Below are 22748 nucleotides of genomic sequence, written 5' to 3'. Positions count from 1 at the left end.
TTTTTTTTTTTGGCGGCGTATAGTTTCCCCACCAGGGATCGAACCTGGGCCCTGGCAGTGAAAGCACCAAGTCCTAACCACTGGCCTGCCAGGGAATTCCCTGTGATGTAAGCTTTGTTTTGTTTTGTTTTTTAAAGATTTTTTTTTTTTTTATGTGGACCATTTTTAAAGTCTTTATTGAGTTTGTTACAATACTGCTCCTGTTTTATGTTTTGGTTTTTTGGCCGAGAGGCAAGTGGGATCTTAGCTCCCCCAACAGGGATCAAACCCGCATCTCATGCATTGGAAGGCGAAATCTTAACCACTGGACCTCCAGGAAGTCCTCCCTGTGATGTAAGCTTTGGAAGGAACCTAACCTAGAGTATAGGGAATGAACTTTCCTCCTTGGTGTCTTTCATTTCGGAAGGGTCACTAATCTCATGATGCTTATTTTTCAGATCCCTTAGTGCTGAGGATGGTCTTTAACTATAAGGAAATGCTGGGGGCCCCTGAGGTCTTCTGTAGAGACCGAGTTTCTTCATTGATGCAAAAGCACGTTTGGGTCTGCTGCTTATTTTAGAGTGAAGATGGGAAATCCTGTATGGGAAATGAGTTTATCCTAAAAACTTTTCCCCCCTTAAATTGACAAAATACAAATTGCTTTTATTTTTTATTTACTTATTTATTTTAATTTATTTACTTTATTTATTTATTTTTGGCTGCGTTGGGTCTTCTTTGCTGCTCTCGGGCTTTCTCTGGTTGTGGCAAGCAGGGGCTACTCTTCCTTGCGGCACACGTCCTTCTCATTGCAATGGCTTCTCTTGTTGTGGAGCACGGGCTCTAGCTGCGTAGGCTTCAGTAGCTGCGGCACGCAGGCTCAGTAGTTGTGGTGCACGGGCTTAGTTGCTCCACAGCATGTGGGATCTTCCTGGACCAGGGCTCGAACCCGTGTCCCCTGCACTGGCAGGCAGAGTCTTAACCACTGGGCCACCAGGGAAGCCCCTGCTTTTATTTTTTAAATTCCAGTTAAAATTGATAAAGGTAGAGACAATTATGGTATTAAGCATGGAACATCTTTTTTTTTTTTTAATTTATTGAATTTATTTATTTTTGACTGCATTGGGCCTTTGTTGCTGCACATGGGCTTTCTGTAGTTGCAGGCGGTGCGGGGGGGTACTCTTCGTTGCAGTGCGTGGGCTTCTCATTGTGGTGGCTTCTCTTGAGCATGGGCTCTAGAGCGCACAGGCTTAGTTGCTCCGTGGCATGTGGGATCTTCCCGGACCAGGTATCAAACCTGTGTCCCCTGCACTGGCAGGTGGATTCTTAACCACTGCCACCAGGGAAGTCCCAAGCATGGAAAATCTTATAGCTGTCATGCCATATACTTACTGTACAGGGTTTATATTTCATGCTCAGAATTATGTTAGATTCACCTAATGGTGGCTAATTTGCATTATCTAGCATGCTCAAGAATATGATTCTTGCAAACCTTGGGCAGTGGTCTTATGTGTTCTTAACTGATTTATTCATTCTTTTAAAAGCTTTACTTATAGTTTGTTTTTTTTTTAAGAGGTTATTTAAAACATCACCTAGGTTTGCTTATTATCTCATCTTGGGAGCTTGATAAAGAAATCTTTATACCTGAACTCTTCTGTCCTTTACTCTTCTGTGGTAACCAAAGGAGTTGCTTTTTCTGTATCAAGACAGATCATGTCTCTCACATAACAAATTAGTATGCGCTAGTACATCATAAGTATCTGATTGATGTGTCAGACTTTGCCAGTAATTCTAGCTTCTGCTTTCTGTCTTCTTCCTTCTTCTCTTTGCTCTATTGAAGGTAAATTTATTCTCATCATCATTGCTAGTAGTATATCACCTCATCGTATTCAGGAGAGGGTGAAGAGCTTTTTAACCATACTACTCCCCAATGAGCCACTGCACTTTACAACTTTAAGTACCTAGCTATACTCTCAGTGACCATTTACATTTAAGCCACAAAACCAAAACATGGGGAAGTAATCACAGTAGACATAATAGAATACTGTTCCTTGGGACACTCTCTTATTTAATCAGTTTTCCAGCTCTGACACTTTTGTGAGCTATATTCTTAGAGAGCATGGTATTTCCCATGAAAAAGGAGTAGACGTGTTACTGGATGATTTGACTTTTGCTATTATGGTCACCTTTCCTGAAATGTATTCTTTTCAAATTCCTTTACTCAGTTAACTACACTATCTTCTTCAGATGTCTAGGGCTATGGATAGGGTAACGTGGAAATTTCTTAACTCAACTATAATAATAAAACAGTATATGTATTAAACATGCTTTTTCTGCCAACACGTCCATGCTTTCCTGTCAGAAAGATGGCTTTGAGAACCTTCTGTATACCCTGAGAGTGGGACTCTGGCCTTACCTTGGCGGGGGTGGGGGGGAAGGATGGAGAATGTTAAATGTTGCAATTGAGGGCTAATATCTAACATAGAGGGGTAACCTGGGCTGGGAGTTAAGAGGGTGGGGCTTATACAGGGGGAAGACTCCTCTAGGTGTGTATCTTGGTTTTCTCCCTAACTCTTTTTATCTCCACAATTCTGACTTTTTAAAACACTGTTTCTATGAGGTCATTGCCCAGGTTAGGAGTATATTTCCACTTCCTCTTCTCTTCTCTCCTTCCCCACTCCCCCCGCAACCCCCCTCCCTCCCAATCCAGTACCTGGGTAGGAGAAGGGTAAGTAAAGTAGATGGAGGGGAGGGGGCATTCCCTCTAGAAGATTCCAGGTGACATAACCTTGTTTAACCTCCAGTATTTTTTTTCCCTTCTCTCTCCCCTCCTACAGAAATGGAGGCAAACGACCATTTTAACTTTACTGGCCTTCCCCCTGCACCTGCTGCCTCAGGACTGAAACCCTCTCCCTCCTCAGGGGAGGGGCTCTACACTAACGGGTCTCCCATGAACTTCCCCCAGCAAGGGAAAAGTGAGTGTGAGGGCCACATGGCCTGGGAGGGAGTGGGCACCGCTCCTTTAGAGCAGGTTGATGGGGTAAGGTTTGGCTCTGGACTGGCTACTTCACAACAGCTCTCTTTTATGCCAGGTGGGAAGGGAGGAAGTGAATCCTCAGAACTCCAGCTGCTGGAGAGAAGCCAAACTTCTAAGAGCAAGTTCTAGGGGTTTATGGAAGCAACACTTTTCATTTTAAGGCTGGAAGGGATTAGAAAAACATACTGGCCTTTTCATCTTAGCTTGCTCTTCTGTCAGCCCTGTTCCCTGGCTACTGCCAGAGTGGTGAGGTGGCTGCTGCTGTTCCCTAGCCCTGTTCCCCGGCTGCTGCTTCTGATAACCAGGTTGGACCCGTGAGAAACAGATAAAGGGCCAGCCCTCTAAGAAGCTGTTTTTAGAGGCTGGAGTAGCCCTCCCCTAGGACTGGGGGTGGAGGGGTTGGGTGAAGGTTGGGGTGTGTTTGCCTTTTAGTTTGTGCAGCAGAGAAGAGAGCAGATGCTTGAAGTGCTTGTGCCACCTCCTGTCCTTGTGGATAGAAGATAGGGACAGGGAGAGTTTTAATTCTTACCTAGTTCCCCAGAGAGAAACATCTATAATTCCAGACGGAAGTGTTGCTGCCAGGATCAGGTCTTTTCCTGGATTTGGCTTATCAGTTGCTCTGTACCATGGCCCTGCCAAGTACCTCTAATCTTGCCTTGGTTTCAGGTACTTTATGCTTGGAAGCAGAGGGAGGCACAAATGTTTGCCTCCTTCCTTGCAGCAGAAAAATACTGCCACAGGCTTATACTTCACCACTCCCTCCTGTCTTTCACAAGGGGGTTGCAGATAGATAGAAACTCCCTTATTTCGCTGGAGGACTGTTCCCACCACGTCCCCCGAAGCTTCCTTAGTATCTTGGTTCCTTTTATTTGATTGCCCTCCGGTCCAGAGGCTGCCATTGGTATTGAGAACTGAAGTCTGCAGTACTGCTCATGCAGAGATTTCCCCCCCTGCGTATTACCCTCCAGTGCCTATGGGGAGGGGCCAAGCCCAGCCTTCCGAGCTGGGATCTTTCTGCTGTGGTGACTGCAAATTCTATTCTTAGCCCAGCACAAAGTGCTGGATCTGCATGTGCCAGTGAGGTGGAGGCTGTCCCTTCTGGTGCCACTGTGGGGCAAACAGGCACTGGGGAAGGCGGCAGGGGGTGGGGGGCAGAGAGTTCAGTCATGCCACTCCAAGGGAAGAATTCCTCCAGGGAATGAGGGTGGGGAAGAATGCAAGTCACTGTAGGGCGTCTGCGAACAGTTTCATTAAAAAAAAAAATTTAAAAAGCCCTGAGCATCAAGAGCAGCCAGCTCTCTGCTGGTCACTTGTGGTAGGCTGGGAGAGTTCCCCAGTCCCCTACTCAGCAGCCTCAGCGGCGATTGCTAAGCTTCCACCCAGGAGCATCTGGGTTTGGTGTTCCCTGGAGACCAAAAAACTATAAATACAGTAGAGGGGGAATCCCCCACCCCTTCACCTTCCCTTTTTCTAATCAGTGCTGTTCCTTTAGTAGAATTTATAGTGTTACTTGCATACATAGCTGTAACTGACCCTTTTCCCTCCTTCTCTGCCAGGTTTGAATGGGGATGTGAATGTTAATGGCTTATCTACTGTATCTCACACTACTACTTCAGGGATTTTGAACTCTGCTTCCCACTCCTCCAGCACCTCACACCTCCATCACCCCAACGTGGCCTATGACTGTCTCTGGAACTACTCACAGTACCCATCTGCCAATCCTGGCAGCAACCTCAAGGACCCACCCCTTCTCTCCCAGTTCTCGGGGGGACAATACCCACTCAACGGCATCCTTGGGGGCAGCCGGCAACCTTCATCCCCAAGTCACAACACTAACCTTCGGGCTGGGAGCCAAGAGTTCTGGGCCAACGGTACCCAGAGTCCCATGGGGCTTAACTTCGATTCACAGGAACTATATGATTCCTTTCCTGACCAGAATTTTGAGGTGATGCCCAATGGACCCCCTAGTTTTTTCACCTCCCCACAGACTTCTCCTATGTTGGGATCCAGCATCCAGACCTTTGCACCCTCCCAGGAGGTAGGCAGTGGTATCCATCCTGATGAGGCAGCAGAAAAGGAGCTGACTTCAGTTGTGGCGGAGAATGGCACTGGCTTGGTAGGCAGCCTGGAGCTGGAAGAGGAGCAGCCAGGTATAACTGTGGGTCTGTGAGCTGGGTTGGGAGAGGGAAAATGGGGCTCTGGGGGGCGCAGTGGCTTTTTGAGGTGAGGAAAACTTGTCTTTCCAGCTCTCTGCAGTGGAGGCTGATTTGCATGTTGGTGATTAGCAGAGCCAAGTGGCTGGTGTTTTTGTGGCAGCAGCACCAGCTCGAGAGTGGGAGTGCAAATTATTTCAAGCTCATGCAGAGCTGCTGGCCTGGAGAGGGCAGGTGGGCGAGCCCGAAACAGCCCCAACAGACACCCTGCATCAAGAAAGCCTTCTTCTAAGTTATAGGAAGGGGTTGGGGCATCAGCAGGAGGCAAAGAGGCCAATTTGATTTGACTATGGCAGGGCCAAACTGGCTGCTAAAGTGGGCTGAGCCCTAAGTAGTGATTGGCACATGCAGGAGGGAAGGAACAGGCAGAGCACACCATTGCTTGTCTACTCACAATTTCCTTTCTTTTTTGTTGTTGTTAGCATAGGTACATGTGCAGTCCCTCTCATCTTTCCCCTCAGAATAGATAAATGCTTAGTCTGCTATTGATTCCAAGTACAAGGGTGACTACCCTGTAAAATCACAGGATGTTTTCTCTGTTTAACTGGATGGGGGAAACAGCTGAGAACATGATGGGGTTTTTGTCTCAGACCCCACTCTTCTTTCCCCTCTTTACCTGCTGCAGGATCTTCCTCGCACATCTTTGTGTACTCAAAAGTTCTCGGTATGATCGGTACCCAACATAGAACTGGGACCCATAAATGTTGAAAGAATGAACATTCATCCCTCTAGCAAAGATTGCCTACTAATAGCTAACTGAACCCATTGACGGCACTGATTTTGACTTTTGCCCTCTCCTGGGATTTCCTAGAACTAAAGATGTGTGGTTACAACGGCTCTGTCCCTTCTGTGGAATCATTACACCAAGAGGTCTCAGTCTTGGTCCCTGATCCCACAGTGAGCTGCTTAGATGATCCTTCACATCTTCCTGATCAACTGGAAGACACTCCAATCCTCAGTGAAGTCTCTCTGGAGCCCTTCAACACTTTGGCACCGGGTAGGCTTGGAGATTGGCTCCCTTCAACGTATCTATGTAGAGGGTAGTCAGCTTATACCACCTGGAAGAGTTAGTAAGCCAGGGAAAGTATTTGGGAATCTGGGGCACTGGGGTCTCCAGATGATCCTGTGGCAGACCACAGTTTCATGCCACAGGCCTGACTGGGCCAGCTGCACTCTGAGCTGAATTGGTTCATTTCCCAGGTTCTCTCCCAGTGTTCCTTTTGGCCAGGAGCCCTGGATAGGGACTTATTACCACACAGATGGGCTATTTGGGTTCTCACTAACTTGCCATTGAACGATTATCTTTTACCCCACTGAAATATAAGAAAGGCCTATTTTATGATAGATGCTAGAATTTTGTGTTGGTCTGTGGGTAGAAACCATTGCCTTGCCTTTCCCTAATATTAGAAAGAAGCTTCACAATATAGGAACTAGAACTGGATATATTCAGACTAGTATTTCTTAACTCTTGCTTTCTGATTTTTTCACCCCTGAAGAGCCAGTGACTGGAGGACTCTACGGTATAGATGACACAGAGCTGATGGGTGCAGAGGACAAGCTGCCTCTTGAGGACAGCCCTGTGATCTCTGCCCTCGATTGTCCTTCCCTCAATAATGCCACTGCCTTCAGTCTCCTGGCAGATGACAGTCAAACTTCAGCCTCTATCTTTGCCAGCCCCACCTCTCCACCTGTCCTTGGGGAGTCTGTGCTGCAAGGTAAGTGAGGAGAGCTAGGGCAGAGGAAGTCCTTGGCCTGGGCAGAGGTGAGAGAGCAGGCCTTAGGGGTGGGGATTCTGTGAGAGCGCCTTCCTGGGAGCTGAGGAGGCCATGGAATAGTGTGTAGTGGGACTAAAAAAAGCGCTCTGACTTCTGCCCTGTGCCCAAAAGAACTTGTGGGGTGAGACTTGGAGTTTGTGGGAGAAAGGAGGCCAGAGGCCTTTACTGGCTCCAGGTGAAAGGTATTTCTTCACACAGTGACAGCAGCAGCAGTTTTGCCCTTTAACCTTCATGAACGGTAGGGGAAGAGAGCCAGAGGCTACTTCTCTTTTTCCAACCCTAGGGGAAAGCCCTTGAAGTAACCTTGTTTAGCTTCATCCAGGTTTGTCTGAGTAGATTCTCTTGTTTTATATGATCATTCTTCCTTTAGCCATCCTGTCCCTTTGGATTCTAGATACTAGCTTTGACCTGAATAATGGCAGTGATGCAGAACAGGAAGACATGGAGACTCAGACTTCAGACTTCCCACCATCTCTGACCCAGCCAGCCCCTGACCAGTCATCCACTCTTCAGCTCCGTACAGCAGCCTCGCCAGCAGTCTCACCAACAGCCTCGCCAGCAGTCTCCCTGGTGGTTTCTCCAGCAGCCTCCCCAGAAATCTCTCCAGAAGTCTCTCCAGCAGCCTCCCCAGAAATTTCCCCAGCCATCTCCCCGGCAGCCTTCCCAACAGTCTCTCCAACTTCCTCAGCAGCCCTCCCACCCGTCTCCTCTGAAGTCTCCTTGACAGCCTCCCCAGTGACCTCCCCAAAAGCCTCCCCCGCACCTTCCCCAGCAGCTATCTTCCCAGCAGCCTCCCCAGCAAATAAGAATGTCAGCAGCTTCCTTGAGACGACTGCTGACCTGGAAGAGATCACTGGAGAAGGAGTCACTCCCTCTGGTAGTGGTGAGTGTCTAGATTCTGTTCCACCCCTAGCTGGTTCCAGGAAAAGTTTCTGTCTCATGAGGCATTTAGCCCTTCCTCACTGGCCTGTCGTCTCAGTATTTTGCTTGAACTCTTAACTTGGGTATCCCCTATCTTCCTCCCCAAGGTGATGTCCTGAGGAGACGTATTGCTACCCCAGAAGAAGTTCGTCTTCCCCTCCAACATGGGTAAATGCTCTAGTTTGCTGCATGCATCGACCTTTGACACATTTAATGAATGACTCTAGGAAAAAGGGAAGGGAGCTCCTCTCATCTGAGATGGGGAGGAATGGGCTAGACAAGAATGGGTTAAAGGATAGTTACCTGCAGTGATAATGTTTCTGGGCATGAGATTCTTAGGCTTCCTTTCTTCCTCTGTCACGGTCTTCCTCCTCTCACCCATTCTTTCCTCATTTTGTGACCACTCAGTTTTTTCCTCAGGGGGCTACTGCTGTTATCTTTTCCAAATTCAGCTGGTGGGTCTAGGGTTCAGATGTCCAAATGAGTTACCTTGTCCTGTATGCTTAGAGAAGTAATAGCAGTGAATGGGGAGTGGCTTAGTCCCCATGAATTGGGATTTTTTTTGTTTTTAATGCACTTTAAGGTCAGGAACAGTATGAGACCAGAATGGACAAGCCAGCACACCAAGGGCTTTATAGGAATAACTGCCTTCCTGACCTTCCCCACCCCCGCCCCCGTAGGCTACTTGTGGTCACCAAGTCTGAGTTCTGCTTTAAGTTTTGAGAGAAAGATAAGGCTTAGTCTTAGAATAATCTGTTGCTCAGAACACAGAGTTCCTTACTAAACCCTGGCCTCTACGGAGTCATTTCATGGAGTCAGCAGTGAGTTTACTCTTCTGCTTGCCTCCCCACCCTCTGTCTCTTCTGCCTTTATTCTCTTAGGTCTTTTATCCTCTTTAGTGGAAACCCAGTAATTTGCCCTGAATGGCATTAGGGAGGGGGTTTCTGGCTGCTCATCTCACTGACTTTGTGAAGGGAGGGGTGGAGGTCTTTCTGGGCTTGTGCAGTCTGGTGTGTTGCTTTCCCCTGTGGTGCTGAGGGGCTTGTGGCCCAGGCCTGCCTTCTGGCCAAGCTTGTATCTCAGGATCCTCTGCACCTACATGCAGTTCTAGTGAGACAGGTGCGGGGCGGGCCATCTGCTCAGTGGGCTTGGCTTCTGGGTGGCTTGAGAGTGGGTAGGGGTGTGACCTGGCGGCAGGGCCCGTGTGCTTCTCTGGCAGGTGGCGGAGAGAGGTGCGCATCAAGAAGGGCAGCCACCGATGGCAGGGGGAGACCTGGTATTACGGCCCCTGTGGGAAGAGGATGAAACAGTTCCCGGAAGTGATCAAGGTAATGTAGCTTTCGTGGACTTTTTTAGGAAAGCACAGACTCCTTTTTTTGGGCCCAGTGGCAACAAGCTGGCGTTGTCTGCTCTGGGACTTGTTCTGCTTGGGCTGTTGCTGGCCAATAGGTGTGGTAGGGCTGTAACTTCACTGATGCCACTCTACCTCCTCCTCATAGTACCTGAGCCGCAATGTGGTACACAACGTCCGCCGCGAGCACTTCAGCTTCAGTCCCCGTATGCCTGTTGGTGATTTCTTTGAAGAGAGAGACACACCAGAGGTGCACATCCAAGGGTTAAATATGCTTTTGTGTCTGAGAAAGGGTTGATGGACAAGCTGCAGCTTCCTCTCATGGGGTTTGGAGAGTCTTGGGCATTGAATGGTTCAGAGGGCCTGGTGGCTTGCACAGACTCCCTCCCATTGTAACAAGAGTCTTCCTTATTACCTCAGGGCTTGCAGTGGGTACAGCTCTCAGCAGAGGAGATCCCATCCAGGATTCAGGCAATTACTGGGAAACGGGGCCGACCTCGAAACACTGAGAAGGCCAAGACCAAGGACATCCCCAAGGTGAAACGGGGCCGAGGTCGGCCACCCAAGGTCAAAATCACTGAGCTGTTGAATAAGACAGACAACCGCCTCCTAAAGAAACTGGAGGCCCAAGGTACGACTGGAGATTCTGCTCACTCTCTGAGGTATCTGAAATGTTGATGAATTGCTAATGCCTGGGTTTCCCAGGAATGTGACTGACGTCTGGAAGAAATGAATCTGAATCACCTTCCCCTCTCTGGAAAGCAGCCTCAGGGTCCCAGCACTTTTGTGGTACTTCTTTTACAACCAGTTTCTTTACTGAGTTACTCTCTTACTAGTGGAGCCTGGGCGGTCCCCAAAGATAGTTATGAGAGGAGAGGGCTTTCATGTCCTTTCTTTCCATCTTTCAGCTTCTCACTTATCTTACTGGTTTTGGCTGTCTCATACATACACTCTTACCTTACTCATTGCCACCATCATGGAGGTTCAGAATTCACATCTGAATCCAAAAGATAATTGGCACTGTTTTAGTGGGATGGACAGATTGGAAATGTCTAATTTTTCAGTAAATATTGCACTTGCCCTGATATAGTATAAATTTGAAAAAATTTGGAGTCATCGGTCTCCTATTCAGAGTTCCAGCTCTGCCATATTCTGACTGTATGACCTGGAGCAAGTCACTTATATTTTAATAAAAGCCTATAGTGGTTCATCTGCAGGTAATACCTGTCTAACTTAGAGGGTTGCTGTACAGATGTGGTGGTGGTAGTGTTTCTGTGCCAGAATAGGATAGGTGCTGTCATATCAAAAACACCAATTCTGAAACACTATTGTTTGCAGAATCACACTTCAATATTGTCTTCCAAAAGGGAAGAAATTCAGACCTTTTAGTAGAGCAAGACATAGGAGCTGAGCATAAGCAATAGCTATGTCAGTTTGATATGATTCTGCTAAAGTGTCCATTATCTGGGCCCTTTCTTTCTGGCACATTCTTGCTTAATTGGTGCTTCCCACTCAAGACCACCTGCTTTCCCTGGCAGTTTTTCTGTTCCTTTCTTTGTTCTAAAATCAATCTGTCAGATAGCCTGGGGGAGAGACAGGCTATAAGGCTACTTTGCTGCTTTGGCCCCTAGGACCCCTTCTAAAGCAGTCTAGTGTTCAAGGGGCTGGTGCTTCTGGGCAGGAGATACCATTTGAGTTCTTTGTGCTACCTCTATAGCAGGTGCCTCTCCTACATTTTTTCTCCAACATTTTATGTATACTTAAAACAAAAAAAACAAAACACAAACTTTTGGATTCTTCAGGGAGCTGCTTTGGAGGCCAGCTTTGTGACAGGCATGTGCTGCTCTGGATGCTGGAGATTGGCCTGCCTGCCTCACTCTTCACTTTTCTTTCTGCCCTCACAGAAACACTGAATGAGGAAGATAAAGCAAAGATGAGTAAAATCAAGAAGAAGATGAAGCAGAAGGTACAGCGGGGAGAGTGTCAGGCTACTAACCAAGGGCAGGTGAGGGACATCAGAGAGATTACACAGTAGGTTAACTTTTCCTACAGCTGCTCTGTCTTCTCTTCCTTCTCCCACGTCTGCCACTCGCCATTTAGAGAATTGGGCTTATTCAGGAATAATGTGAGCATCTCCAGGGTGAGAGAATTGATCCATTGCCAGCCTCTCATCCCATGTCTCACCTCTCCTCCCCAGTACCCTTGTCTGTTTTTGAATGCTAGTCAAAGCAGTGATGCTTTCAGAGTTTGAGGAGAAATGACTTCCCTTATGGTTTACAGGCCAAGAACAAGAGGAAACAAGAGACCAAGAGCTTAAAGCAGAAGGAGGCCAAGAAGAAATCGAAGGTAGGTGCATGTACACACAAGCATAACTTAGAAGTCACCAAACTGATTTTGCAAGACGTGTGAGTTGGTCTCTTTTTATAGTCATGTTTCTGGGTGTAAGGTGGGGAGGACGGGGACCTGGAAAGGGTGGTGACTTGAATCTTTATGGCACTCTTGATTCCTCTCTCCCTTGGGTGGCTAGGCTGAGAAGGAGAAAGTAAAAACAAAGCAGGAAAAACTGAACGAAAAAGTCAAGAGGGAGAAAAAGGAGAAGGTAAAAATGAAGGAAAAGGAGGAGGTGGCCAAAGCCAAGCCAGCCTGTAAAGCAGATAAAGCTCTGGCCACACAGAGGCGCTTGGAGGAGCGGCAGAGGCAGCAGATGATCTTGGAGGAGATGAAGAAGCCCACAGAGGACATGTGTCTGACTGACCACCAGGTAGTGAGGGGAGAGTAACAGGTCCTGGAGGGGCCATCCGTGAAGACACTTCTGTGAAAGGAAGAGCCTCCTAGATATCCAGACTGTTGCCTTCCCATATGTTTGACAGAACACCCTACCTCTTTTTATCTCTACAGCCCCTGCCTGACTTCTCACGCATCCCTGGTCTGATCCTGCCTAGTGGGGCCTTCTCAGACTGCTTGACCATTGTGGAGTTCCTGCACAGCTTCGGCAAGGTGCTGGGCTTTGACCCTGCCAAAGATGTACCTAGCCTGGGGGTCCTGCAGGAGGGACTCCTGTGTCAAGGCGACAGCTTGGGCGAGGTGCAAGATCTGCTGGTGCGGCTCCTGAAAGCTGCGCTCTATGATCCTGGCTTGCCTTCCTACTGTCAGGTGAGGTCCTTTCCTGGGCGGGTTCAGAGGGCCTGGAATCCGTGCTTTTCTCAGTTTTGCTTTCTCTTTAAGTTAAACACATGAAAGCCCCTTCCCAAAGTGATCAAGACAAGTGAAGGGAGATACACAAATGGTCCCCAGTTTACAGTGGTTTGGCTTATGATTTTTCGACTTTACAGTGGTTCAAAAGTGATACGCATTCAGTGGAAACTGTACTTCACATTTTGATTTTGATCTTTTCCTGGGCTAGAGAAACGCAGTACGATACTCTCTAATGATGCTGGGCAGCGGCAGCAAGGCACACCTCCCAGTCAGCCATGTGTTCACTGATACACTTACAACCATTTTGTACCCATGCAGCCATTCTGTTTCTCACTTTCAGTACAGTATTCAGTAGATTACACAAGATAGTCAACATTTTATTATAAAATGGCTTTGCGTTAGATGATTTTGCCCAACTCTAGGCTAATGTAAATGTTCTGAGCATGTTTAAGGTAGGGTTGGCTAAGCTATCATGTTCTGTAGATGAGGTGTATTAAATGCATTTTCAACTTAGAATATTTTCAATTTATGATAGGTTTATTGGGACATGACCTCATCATAAGTTGAGGAAGATCTATATACTACATGCTAGCCCTTCTGGTAATTTATTGCGTCTTCTCCTAGGTTACTTCTACTCACTGCTTTAAGGTTTTAGGTCCTGACTCTCGTCATTCTCTCCAGGGACAAGTGGAGGAAGATCTGTAGTTTCTTCCTGTTTCTGTTTTCCATGTATTTTTTTCTCTTCTATTTCTTTTTCTTTCTGACCTCCCTCTGCTTACTTTGTTCATTTTCCTTTAATTTCCTCCTTTTCTTTTGCACCTGTCCTTTTCCTTCTCTCATCTGTCCTATCAACTTTCATTCTTTTCTTCTTTTCCTATCTTAACCCCGTAGTTCTATTGTATTTTCCTGCTCCAGATTCACCCAACTTGAGTTGTTCCTCTTTCTCTCTTAACTCCTATCATGCTCTCCTCCAAACAGTCCTTAAAGATCTTGGGGGAGAAGGTGTCCGAGATCCCACTAACAAGAGACAATGTGTCTGAGATCCTGCGCTGCTTCCTCATGGCGTATGGAGTGGAGCCAGCCCTTTGCGACAGCCTGCGTACCCAGCCTTTTCAAGCCCAGCCGCCCCAGCAGAAGGCTGCTGTCCTGGCCTTCCTTGTGCATGAGCTCAATGGCTCCACCCTCATCATCAAGTGAGGGGCAGGGGTGGGGATGGTTATTGTGTGCCTTGGTCAGAATGGGATGGGGGAGGGGGTTAGCCATTTAGAAATCCTCGGCGATGTGTGTCCACTGCCATGCTCTGGACATGCTGGTGTGACTTAGGACTGAATCTAATTTTCTTCCCTGGGAGAATCCAAGCCTTCCTCTGCCGTTCATCCAATCTAGGCTCTAGGATGAAACTCCCTTTACCCTTGAGCCTCCCTTCTTCTGTGTATGTGCTGCCACTTCTCCCTCAGAATCCCATTCCCTGTTCCCCTGCAGTGAGATTGACAAGACTCTGGAGAGTATGTCCAGCTACAGGAAAAACAAGTGGATTGTTGAAGGCCGGCTCCGGAGGTAGGGACAGGACAGAGGAGAGAAGGGGGAAAGAGTGAAGCATAGCCAGGACTTTTGCTTGGAACTCAGTGTCCTTAGCCCCTCCCCTGGGGTTGGGACCTTACCCCAGGGCCTGGGATTGTTTAGATTCACTGTGTTCCTTTTGTGGTGGTATCATGTTCCTCACCACGGTTTCCCTTAATCTGTCTATGTCAAGATTGAAAACCGCTTTGGCCAAGCGAACTGGGCGACCTGAGGTAGAGCTGCAGGGGCCGGAGGAAGGCCTGGGGCGGAGGCGCAGTTCTCGGATCATGGAGGAGACCAGTGGCATGGAAGAGGAGGAAGAGGAGGAGACTACAGCTGCTGTCCATGGCCGTAGGGGTCGAAGAGATGGAGAGGTACTAGCCCAGACCAAGGAAAGTGGGAGTTGGAAAACAGATTATTTTTTTCTTGAATCTGATGATTCCCTTTCTCTTGGTGTCTACTTGTTTCTTCTCCAGGTTGATGTCATAGCATCTAGCATCCCAGAGCTAGAGCGCCAGATAGAAAAACTCAGCAAGGTATTGTGCTTCTAACCTCCCAGGAGCTGGAGATAGGGGCTGGGTGAGAATTGATTACCTTATGAGCTGGGCCCAGATGGTATCAATTTTATAGGGAAGCTGAGAGCCATTGCCCTTCTCCCATATACCGGACGAAGTCACCACTGTCACCCTGGAAGTGTGTTTTTCATTCATCTTCCTTTTCCACTGCCTACCCAGCGTCAGCTCTTCTTTCGCAAAAAGCTGCTTCACTCATCCCAGATGCTTCGGGCAGTCTCCTTGGGTCAGGACCGCTACAGACGCAACTACTGGGTGTTGCCCTATTTGACTGGTATCTTTGTGGAAGGAACAGAGGGGAGCTTAGGTAGGTGTGTCGTAGGACCCTGAATTGAGTCCTAACAAAAGTTAAACGATTCCTTTTCCTCTGCCTAGTTGTCTCGGGCTTCTTTCATTGTATGAGAATCAGTATAGCACAGTGTGGTTAAGAGCACAGGCTCTGGAGTAGGACTGCCTACCTACCTGCTCTGCCATTTACCAGCTGTATGCTTCAGTTTTTTCATTTGTAAAATGGAGTTAATGATAGAATGTATACGTCATAGGGCTATTGAGAAGATTAAAATGAGTTAATGCTCTTAGAATAATGCTTAACTTATAGCTGGTTCTCAATAAATGTTAGCTTATGATTATGCTGATGATGATTACTTGGGAGCATAGTGTTTCTTTTCCAGATACTGTGCTCACTGGCATATAAGCTTTTCCTGGTGCAGTCTCCAAAAGGGGGTTATGAAGTCCAAGAGAAAAAGAAAGTATATGTCCTGTGTTTGTACACCCTCTTTCTTTCCCCTTATATCTGTGTATGTGTTATGCTCTTCACTTTTCTTTACAGTTCCTGAGGATGTGATAAAGCAGGAAACTGACTCCTTAAAAGTGGCAACCCATTCAACACCCAGCCCAGCCTCCTTCTCTCTGAAGAGGGAGTTAGCTGGCTGCAGCACCTCTGCCAGTTCTCCTGCCCGGGCCCGAGGCCGACCTCGGAAAACTAAGCCTGGGTCTGTGCAACCTAGGCACTTGAAATCTCCTGTCAAGAGTCAAGGTTCAGAACAGCTGCAGGTCCAGCTTCAGCCCGAGACTCAGCCCCATCCTCAGCTTCAGGCTCATGCCCAGCCCCAGCCCCAGCTTCAGTCCCATCCTCACTCCCATAATGGGTTCCTAGAGCCAGAGGGCTCCCCTTTGTCTCTGGGTCAGAGCCAGCACGACCTCAGCCAGTCAGCCTTCCTGTCTTGGCTGAGCCAGACTCAGAGCCATGGCTCCCTGCTCAGTAGCTCAGTCCTCACACCTGATAGCAGCCCCGGAAAACTGGACCCAATGCCATCACGGCCCCCGGAGGAGCCAGAAGCTGACGAGACAGAAGCCAGCCCCGATTCTCAAGCTCCCTGGTTTAACTTCTCAGCCCAGATGCCCTGCAGTGCTGCCCCTACACCACCCCCTGCAGTTTCTGAGGACCAGCCCACTCCTTCCCCTCAGCTACCTGCCTCCTCCAAGCCAGTAAGTAGCCAGAATTAGTGGTATGCACTTATCTTCATCTTGCCACAGGCTCTGTTTCCTGGCTGTGGGCTGTTGCTGAAGCTGGGGGGAAGGGATGGGGCCACTGGGGTCCTGTCAACATGAAAACACACCCTCATCACCTTATGTTTCATCTCATTCACAGGTGAATAGACCCAGTGCTGCCAACCCCTATTCTCCAGGGCAGCTCTCTCCCACCCCCTTGCTGGGCGTGGCTCCTAAAAGGCGAGCAGGAGACCCTAGAGAAACACCACAGAGCCCCACAGGGATGGGACAGCCAAAACGGAGAGGGAGACCTCCCAGTAAGTTCTTCAGACAGATGGAGCAGCGTTACCTAACCCAGCTGACAGCCCAGCCCGTCCCCCCTGGTGAGTGACTTTGGGGTGGAATGGGGTGAGATACAGGTAGGAGTGGCATCAGATGTGGACCATGTGATTCATAGCTGGTTCCCACTCCCCACCCCACACACATAAACCATCTTCACAGAGATGCGCTCGGGCTGGTGGTGGATCCGAGATCCTGAGACATTGGATGCCATGCTCAAGGCCCTGCACCCCCGAGGCATCCGAGAGAAGGCACTTCACAAACACCTAAACAAGCACAGGGACTTCTTACAGGAAGTCTGCCTACGGCCCTCAACTGGTAAGGTAGATGCTTAACCACCCTGAGCTGCAGAGCCCAGGTAAACGTTGAGCTGCTGCTGTGGACAACGAAATAGCCTGATGGGCTTTTCCCTCTGCCTTCTGTCTCCTCAGACCCTATCTTTGAGCCTAGTCAGCTACTTGCCTTTCAAGAAGGGATCTTGAGCTGGTCCCCCAAAGAGAAGACATATGAGACAGACCTGGCTGTGCTTCAGTGGGTAGAGGAGCTGGAACAGCGGGTTATCCTGTCTGATCTGCAGATTCGGGTACACTTGGGCTGGCACTGGGTAGGGGGTTGTTGACGAGAGGGTGTTAATCTCCTGTACCCTGTTAGGGAAAACCTGGGGTTCCCACTTCACAAGTGACCTCCCATGACCCTAAATGGGTCACATCTTTTTCTATGCTTAACGTTCTTTCTTTATAATGAGTTTTATCCCTCTCTCCCACCTGCAGGGCTGGACACGTCCCAGCCCAGACTCTACTCGTGAAGACTTGGCCTACTGTGAGCATCTACCTGACTCCCAGGAGGATATCACCTGGCGGGGTCGAGGCAAGGAAGGACTGGCACCCCAGCGTAAAACTACCAACCCCCTGGACCTGGCAGTGATGCGACTTGCTGCCCTGGAGCAGAATGTGGAGCGGCGGTACCTGCGGGAGCCCCTATGGCCAGCTCATGAGGTCGTGCTGGAGAAGGCCCTGCTCAGCACGCCCAGTAGTGCCCCACAGTGTACCACTACAGAGATGTGAGTGGCTCCCCGCTTCTTGGTCTTGGGGGAGAAGGAATAAATTTAATGGATCCTGTTCCTCATCCCCAAATCACCACTTTCTCCCACCAGATCATATGAGATCACCCCTCGCATTCGAGCCTGGCGCCAAACGCTAGAGCGGTGCTGGAGCGCGGCCCAGGTCTGCTTGTGCCTGGGCCAGCTGGAGAGGTCCATTGCCTGGGAGAAGTCTGTCAACAAAGTGGTAAGAGGCCTGGAGAGCCTGGGGGGGCTGACAAGATGGCCAGCTGGCGTGGGTGGGGTCAGTGGCAGGCAGAGGCTTGAGGGCTCACCCTGCCTCCTCACAACCTTGGTCCAGACCTGTCTAGTCTGCCGGAAGGGTGACAACGATGAGTTTCTTCTACTTTGTGATGGGTGTGACCGTGGCTGCCATATTTACTGCCTTCGGCCCAAGATGGAGGCTGTCCCAGAAGGAGACTGGTTCTGTGCCGTCTGTTTGGCCCAGGTAAGTCTTCTGCTCCCTCTCATTCCACTCCCAAGCAAAAGTCAGAGATTTTCTTTCTCATCCCATTTACCACCAGTCCTACAAATATCATTCTTACCATGCCTCAGTCTCTCCTGGGAAAGGGCTCCAGATGATGTGCTAGGAGACCTGAGTTCTGATCCTTCTTTGGACAAGTCACTTAAATTCTATAACCTTACTTGCTTTTACTTTCCTTATAAAATGGGAATGATTATACTTTCCCTTTCACCTACCTTATTGGGTTATGTGAATAAATTCACATGCTGGCTTATGCATGAAAGTATTTTGAAGCCTCAGTCACACTTAGACAAGTAGGGATTGTAATAAAGTGAAGGGCAAGCAGAGAACATCTCCAGCTGTTGCTGATCTTACCTTTTTCTTATCTTCAGCAGGTAGAGGGAGAACTGACTCAGAGGCCAGGTTTCCCAAAACGAGGCCAGAAGCGGAAAAGTAGTTATGTGCTGAACTTCCCAGAGGGTGATAGCTGCCGGCGCCGGCTACTGTCGAGGGGCCGAGAAAGCCCGGCAGTGCCTCGGTGCTCAGAAGGAGGGCAGTCCCCCTCAAAGCGGCGGCGGCTCTCCATGCGGAACCACCACAGTGATCTCACGTTTTGCGAGTGAGTTGAGTGAATTCTGGGGACAACTGGCTCTACCTTTGCCGGAGTAAAGGGCTGGGAGGGGTCAGTGTGTTTGCTTCCTGGGAGTGCAGTCATCACTGTCTTTCGTAATAGGATTATCTTGATGGAGATGGAGTCCCATGATGCAGCCTGGCCTTTCCTGGAGCCTGTGAACCCACGATTGGTGAGTGGGTACCGGCGCATTATCAAAAACCCTATGGATTTTTCCACCATGCGGGAGCGGCTGCTCCGGGGAGGGTAAGTAGACATCAGTAACTGTCCCGGCTCTTCTGTTACTGCCGTAACTTGTACCCAGCTCACAGGTCTGTCTCCACCCCTGCCCAGGTACACCAGCTCAGAGGAGTTTGCGGCTGATGCACTTCTGGTCTTTGACAACTGCCAGACATTCAATGAGGATGACTCTGAAGTGGGCAAGGCTGGGCACATCATGCGTCGCTTCTTCGAGAGCCGCTGGGAGGAGTTTTATCAGGGAAAACAGGCCAATCTGTGAGGCCTGTGAGGTGGGGAGTCACCTTGTGGCATTGCTCCCTGCCCTCCAAACAAACAGACCCTGCCATTCTCACCTGCTGATGCTGCCCTGGGTCCAGACTCGAGTCCGAGGTAGAACCCTGATTTTTGACCCTACCTTTGGCAGCGCCCTACATCTTCTTATCCCTACACCCCTTTCTTCCTTTCCTCCTCTTGTTCCTCACATAAGAGGGGCAGAGATGAGGTCCTTCTGGACTGAAAGCCAAAAAAAAAAAAGAAAAATAATTTTTCCTTTCTGTTTTATTTCCTAATTAAAAAGGAGGAGGAGGATGAAAGAAGCTCCTACTTCCTCCTCCCAGCTTTCTCACCTTCCCTGTACATGCCCCAGCATTCTGGGGCTATTTAACAATAGCAATAGTTCTAGTGAATGTGTGAAACCAAGAAACACTCTGTACTGTGTGTGGACCCGCAGTGACGGCCAGTAAAGTGGACTTAACTCCCAAGTGTGTCGAGCCGGACACCGGGCCCTGAACATGCTGCTTCCATGTTCAGTCCCTCCCCCGCTTTTCACTTTCTCTCTCTCAATCCCCCCCCCGCCGCCCCCTTTTCAGATTTTCTCTCATCCAATAATGTAAAACTGTTGTGTACGGGTTCCTCCATCCTTTTCCCCCAAATCTTTTTTCCCTTCAAAGGAAAAAGAAGTTCAGAGGTCCCTGTCTTTCTCTCTGTCCTCATCTTCCTGCCAATAGCTAGTCCCTCTATAATGTTGGATACTCCTCAAATGCTGAGTTTCTAGCCTTTTCTGAAACTTAGCAAACTGGGGAGAGGGCAGGGAGGCACCCTGAACCCTGGGCCTTCCAGCCTCCTTCCCCACCTCTTACCCAAACCTCCTTCTTGGGAACTCCTCAGGGACAACTACTGCTGAGTTTGGGCACACCCCCAAGATGGAGGCCAGGTAGCAATCGACTGGCCTGAGAGAGAGAGAGGTGTGTGTGTGAGAGTGAGTGAGTGAGTGAGAGGATGCTGTGATTGTGCCCCTGTTTTGTCTGGTGGCATCCATTCAGTTTTTCCCCCAAGTATCTGTTTCCCATTGTTTCCAACCATTGAAACACCTTTCCCATTGTTTCACACCATCACTTTGTCTTTGGGAAACCACAGGAACAGTTTTTCTGGGTACAAGGCTGTCTCTGTCCCCTCTCTCCCAGTCATTTCTGTTCCAGCCTCTTCAAACTGTGCAATCTTTCAGCAGGAACTCCCTCTCCTTTCAGTAGCTCTGAGTCTTAAGCTTTTGCAGGGAGAGGGGTAGAACTGGATCTCTTCCTAATCCCATGAGCTTCTGTGGGTTTAGTAGTGCTTTCCTTATCTACTTCATATCCTGGGACCCCCTACCCAGTAGCAGAGACCGCAGAACACAGGAGAGTAGGGAGGAGAGGTTCTGGGTCCACCACTGCCCTACATTTGACTGTGCCCAAGTTAAGCCCCGACCTGTGAGAGGAAAGCTGCTAACTCCCAGCTATAGCCATGGGCCCCTGGCCCCTGCTTTCCTGCTCAGCAGAGCCCCTCCCATCAGAGATTACGGGTACTTGCACTGGGGAGGTGGCTGCTGGCTGGCCCAAGCAGAGAGCTGAGGCATCCAAGAAGTGTTCCATTGGTGGGAGAGGGGGTGCCAGGTGAGGGGGAGCATTCCTTGTGCTTCTGGCAGCACTGAATAGCCACTGAAGGGGGTGAGGGGGCAGTACAGGTCCCGGGGCAGCCCCTTTCTTATTCCTTTATGCCCCTTCTCCCCCATAGCCTATTTCTAAAGTCGCCTTTTCTGTCAGATAAACCTCAGAACTTTTAATTTTATTTGAGATTTTTTTTTTTTTGCTTTTAAATAAGAGGTGGATTGAAGAATATTTGAATTGACTTTATATTATGCATAAATATTTATATTTTATCTAAATAACTGCGCTGTAACAAACTTTGTGTTAGACATTTGGAACTGTTGTAGTTGGGGGCTCTTCTTTTCCCCACGGCAGTCTTACCCTGGTATAAAATGTTCTAGATTAATTCTACTGTTGGAGGTTAGGTGGATGGGGGAGTGAAATCTTGATTGTTCCTGTTCTGTGTTCCTCTCCCAGCTCCATCTCTTTCCCTAGGGACCAGGCACTCTTAAGGTGGGGTGGAGTCCTAGCCTCAATTTGAAGTGAGGGTTGATGGGGGGCGGGGGGAGGGCATGACCAAAGGGGACGTTTCTCACTTTTCTTTCCTCATCTTCACTGCCCCTTGAGCTAGGTGGATTTTCTCTTCTTGACAAGAGTATTTGATAGGGAAGGCAAGTTAAAAAAGTAAATAAAACCCACCCCTACCCCTTTGTTTCCTCTCCCCTATCAGTCTGGTAACAGGAAGAAACCACACCATCAACACCAACAAATTTCCATGTTCCTTTTACAACAAAAGGGACTTGACTTTTTATATAACCAAATGTGGTGTTTTAGTGACTTTTTGATAATGTACAGTTTTTTGTGAATTTAAATTTATTTCTTTCTATATTTTTAGGACCAATCTCATTTTTAATAAGGTAAAAAAAGGAAAAAAAAGTCTAGAGAAAAAAACTCCTGTTTTTGCCATGTGATGTTCCACAAGTGCAGCTGTAGAAAAGTGCTTGTCAGTTGAATAAAAACCACATTTGATAGAGATTCAAAAGAGTCTGTATTTATCTTCCTTCAACATAGGTTCTCATACTTGCCTAAAGGTGAAGGCTGGGTGTTTGTTAGGGTGAGTACGACTGGTTTGATGTAGGAGACCACAGGCCGGGGAGAAATATGCCCCTAAACTTCAAGGTTTATCTCTGAACCTCCAAGCTTGGCCCTTCCTGTGCAAGAGGCATCCAAGGCAGAATTTGTGCTTATGTGGGTGGAACAGGTGCTCCTGGCTGAGGTGCTACAACAAAGGATTCAAGTGTCCCTAGTTCCTGCCTTGTGAGACATGGCCTTGGCTTCCTAAGCTGCCACCTGTGTTCCTGTGTGAGCAAATATATGTGCTCACCACCACCTTCCCAGCTTCCAATCATGGATAAGACACCACGAAGTAGACTTTTGTGTTTTATTTCAGAAGTTGAAATAAGACAAAGTTCTCCCCAGTTGTAGGGAAGGAACAAGTGAATAATACCAAGAGTCAGAAAAAGAAGAATGGGTAGCATTGGCACAGATGTGGCAAGAGTATAAAACTGGAAACCTCTGGGTAAAGAAAAAGTGTACAAAATGTGTTTTGAGTATAAATTAAACTTATTTCCTGTCCAAGGTGATAAGTGCATGCTAGAGAGCACTTGCCACCCGAAAAAAAATGTGTGTGTTGGGGGATGTGGACACCAGTAATGGGGCGAGAACTTTTCTTTACTCAGGCTAGGAAAGCTTATCACACTCCAGGCTGGAAGTTTTGTTTTGGTGACCCTCTAAACTAACCGGAATAGGTGGAGAGGGAACATCTCTGCTTTCAGCCCTATAAAAATCCCAGATGCCCTCTTTGGTGCATGTTTACCTTCTCAGCTAATGGCAGCCACTGGCAAGCTCTTATCCTCTCAAGTTCTGAGCTCTGCTCCCATGTTGGTGTTCCTGGGGGTGGCTCCCAAGCATTAGTTAATATTCTAAGCAGTCATTACTCAGCCTA

General features: G+C 48.5%; 1 protein-coding gene across 5 annotated transcripts in view; it reads left to right on the top strand.

Annotated features, from left to right (window-relative positions):
- Positions 1–21779, top strand: part of BAZ2A (bromodomain adjacent to zinc finger domain 2A) — a 34045-nt gene extending 12266 nt beyond the window's left edge. For 3 of the 5 annotated variants that reach the window (XM_068559785.1, XM_068559786.1, XM_068559788.1), the window contains 28 exons: positions 2814–2951; positions 4570–5163; positions 6038–6223; positions 6723–6941; positions 7396–7884; positions 8030–8090; positions 9142–9250; positions 9422–9523; positions 9694–9904; positions 11178–11278; positions 11554–11619; positions 11801–12034; positions 12172–12426; positions 13447–13661; positions 13951–14025; positions 14222–14402; positions 14505–14564; positions 14763–14907; positions 15430–16088; positions 16252–16474; positions 16593–16748; positions 16862–17013; positions 17201–17490; positions 17584–17716; positions 17831–17977; positions 18385–18611; positions 18726–18869; positions 18957–21779. In XM_068559785.1, the coding sequence (XP_068415886.1) occupies positions 2816–2951; positions 4570–5163; positions 6038–6223; positions 6723–6941; positions 7396–7884; positions 8030–8090; positions 9142–9250; positions 9422–9523; positions 9694–9904; positions 11178–11278; positions 11554–11619; positions 11801–12034; positions 12172–12426; positions 13447–13661; positions 13951–14025; positions 14222–14402; positions 14505–14564; positions 14763–14907; positions 15430–16088; positions 16252–16474; positions 16593–16748; positions 16862–17013; positions 17201–17490; positions 17584–17716; positions 17831–17977; positions 18385–18611; positions 18726–18869; positions 18957–19122 (5736 nt within the window). In that variant the 5' untranslated portion in view covers positions 2814–2815 and the 3' untranslated portion in view covers positions 19123–21779. The remainder of the gene's footprint in view (positions 1–2813; positions 2952–4569; positions 5164–6037; positions 6224–6722; positions 6942–7395; positions 7885–8029; positions 8091–9141; positions 9251–9421; positions 9524–9693; positions 9905–11177; positions 11279–11553; positions 11620–11800; positions 12035–12171; positions 12427–13446; positions 13662–13950; positions 14026–14221; positions 14403–14504; positions 14565–14762; positions 14908–15429; positions 16089–16251; positions 16475–16592; positions 16749–16861; positions 17014–17200; positions 17491–17583; positions 17717–17830; positions 17978–18384; positions 18612–18725; positions 18870–18956) is intronic. The other 2 variants (XM_068559790.1, XM_068559789.1) reach the window with 2 other exon arrangements.
- The last annotated feature ends 969 nt before the right edge of the window (positions 21780–22748 follow it).

Source organism: Eschrichtius robustus, chromosome 13 (assembly GCF_028021215.1).
Source record: "Eschrichtius robustus isolate mEscRob2 chromosome 13, mEscRob2.pri, whole genome shotgun sequence".
Classification (NCBI taxonomy): domain Eukaryota; kingdom Metazoa; phylum Chordata; class Mammalia; order Artiodactyla; family Eschrichtiidae; genus Eschrichtius; species Eschrichtius robustus.
This window is presented reverse-complemented; position numbering and strand designations above follow the sequence as displayed.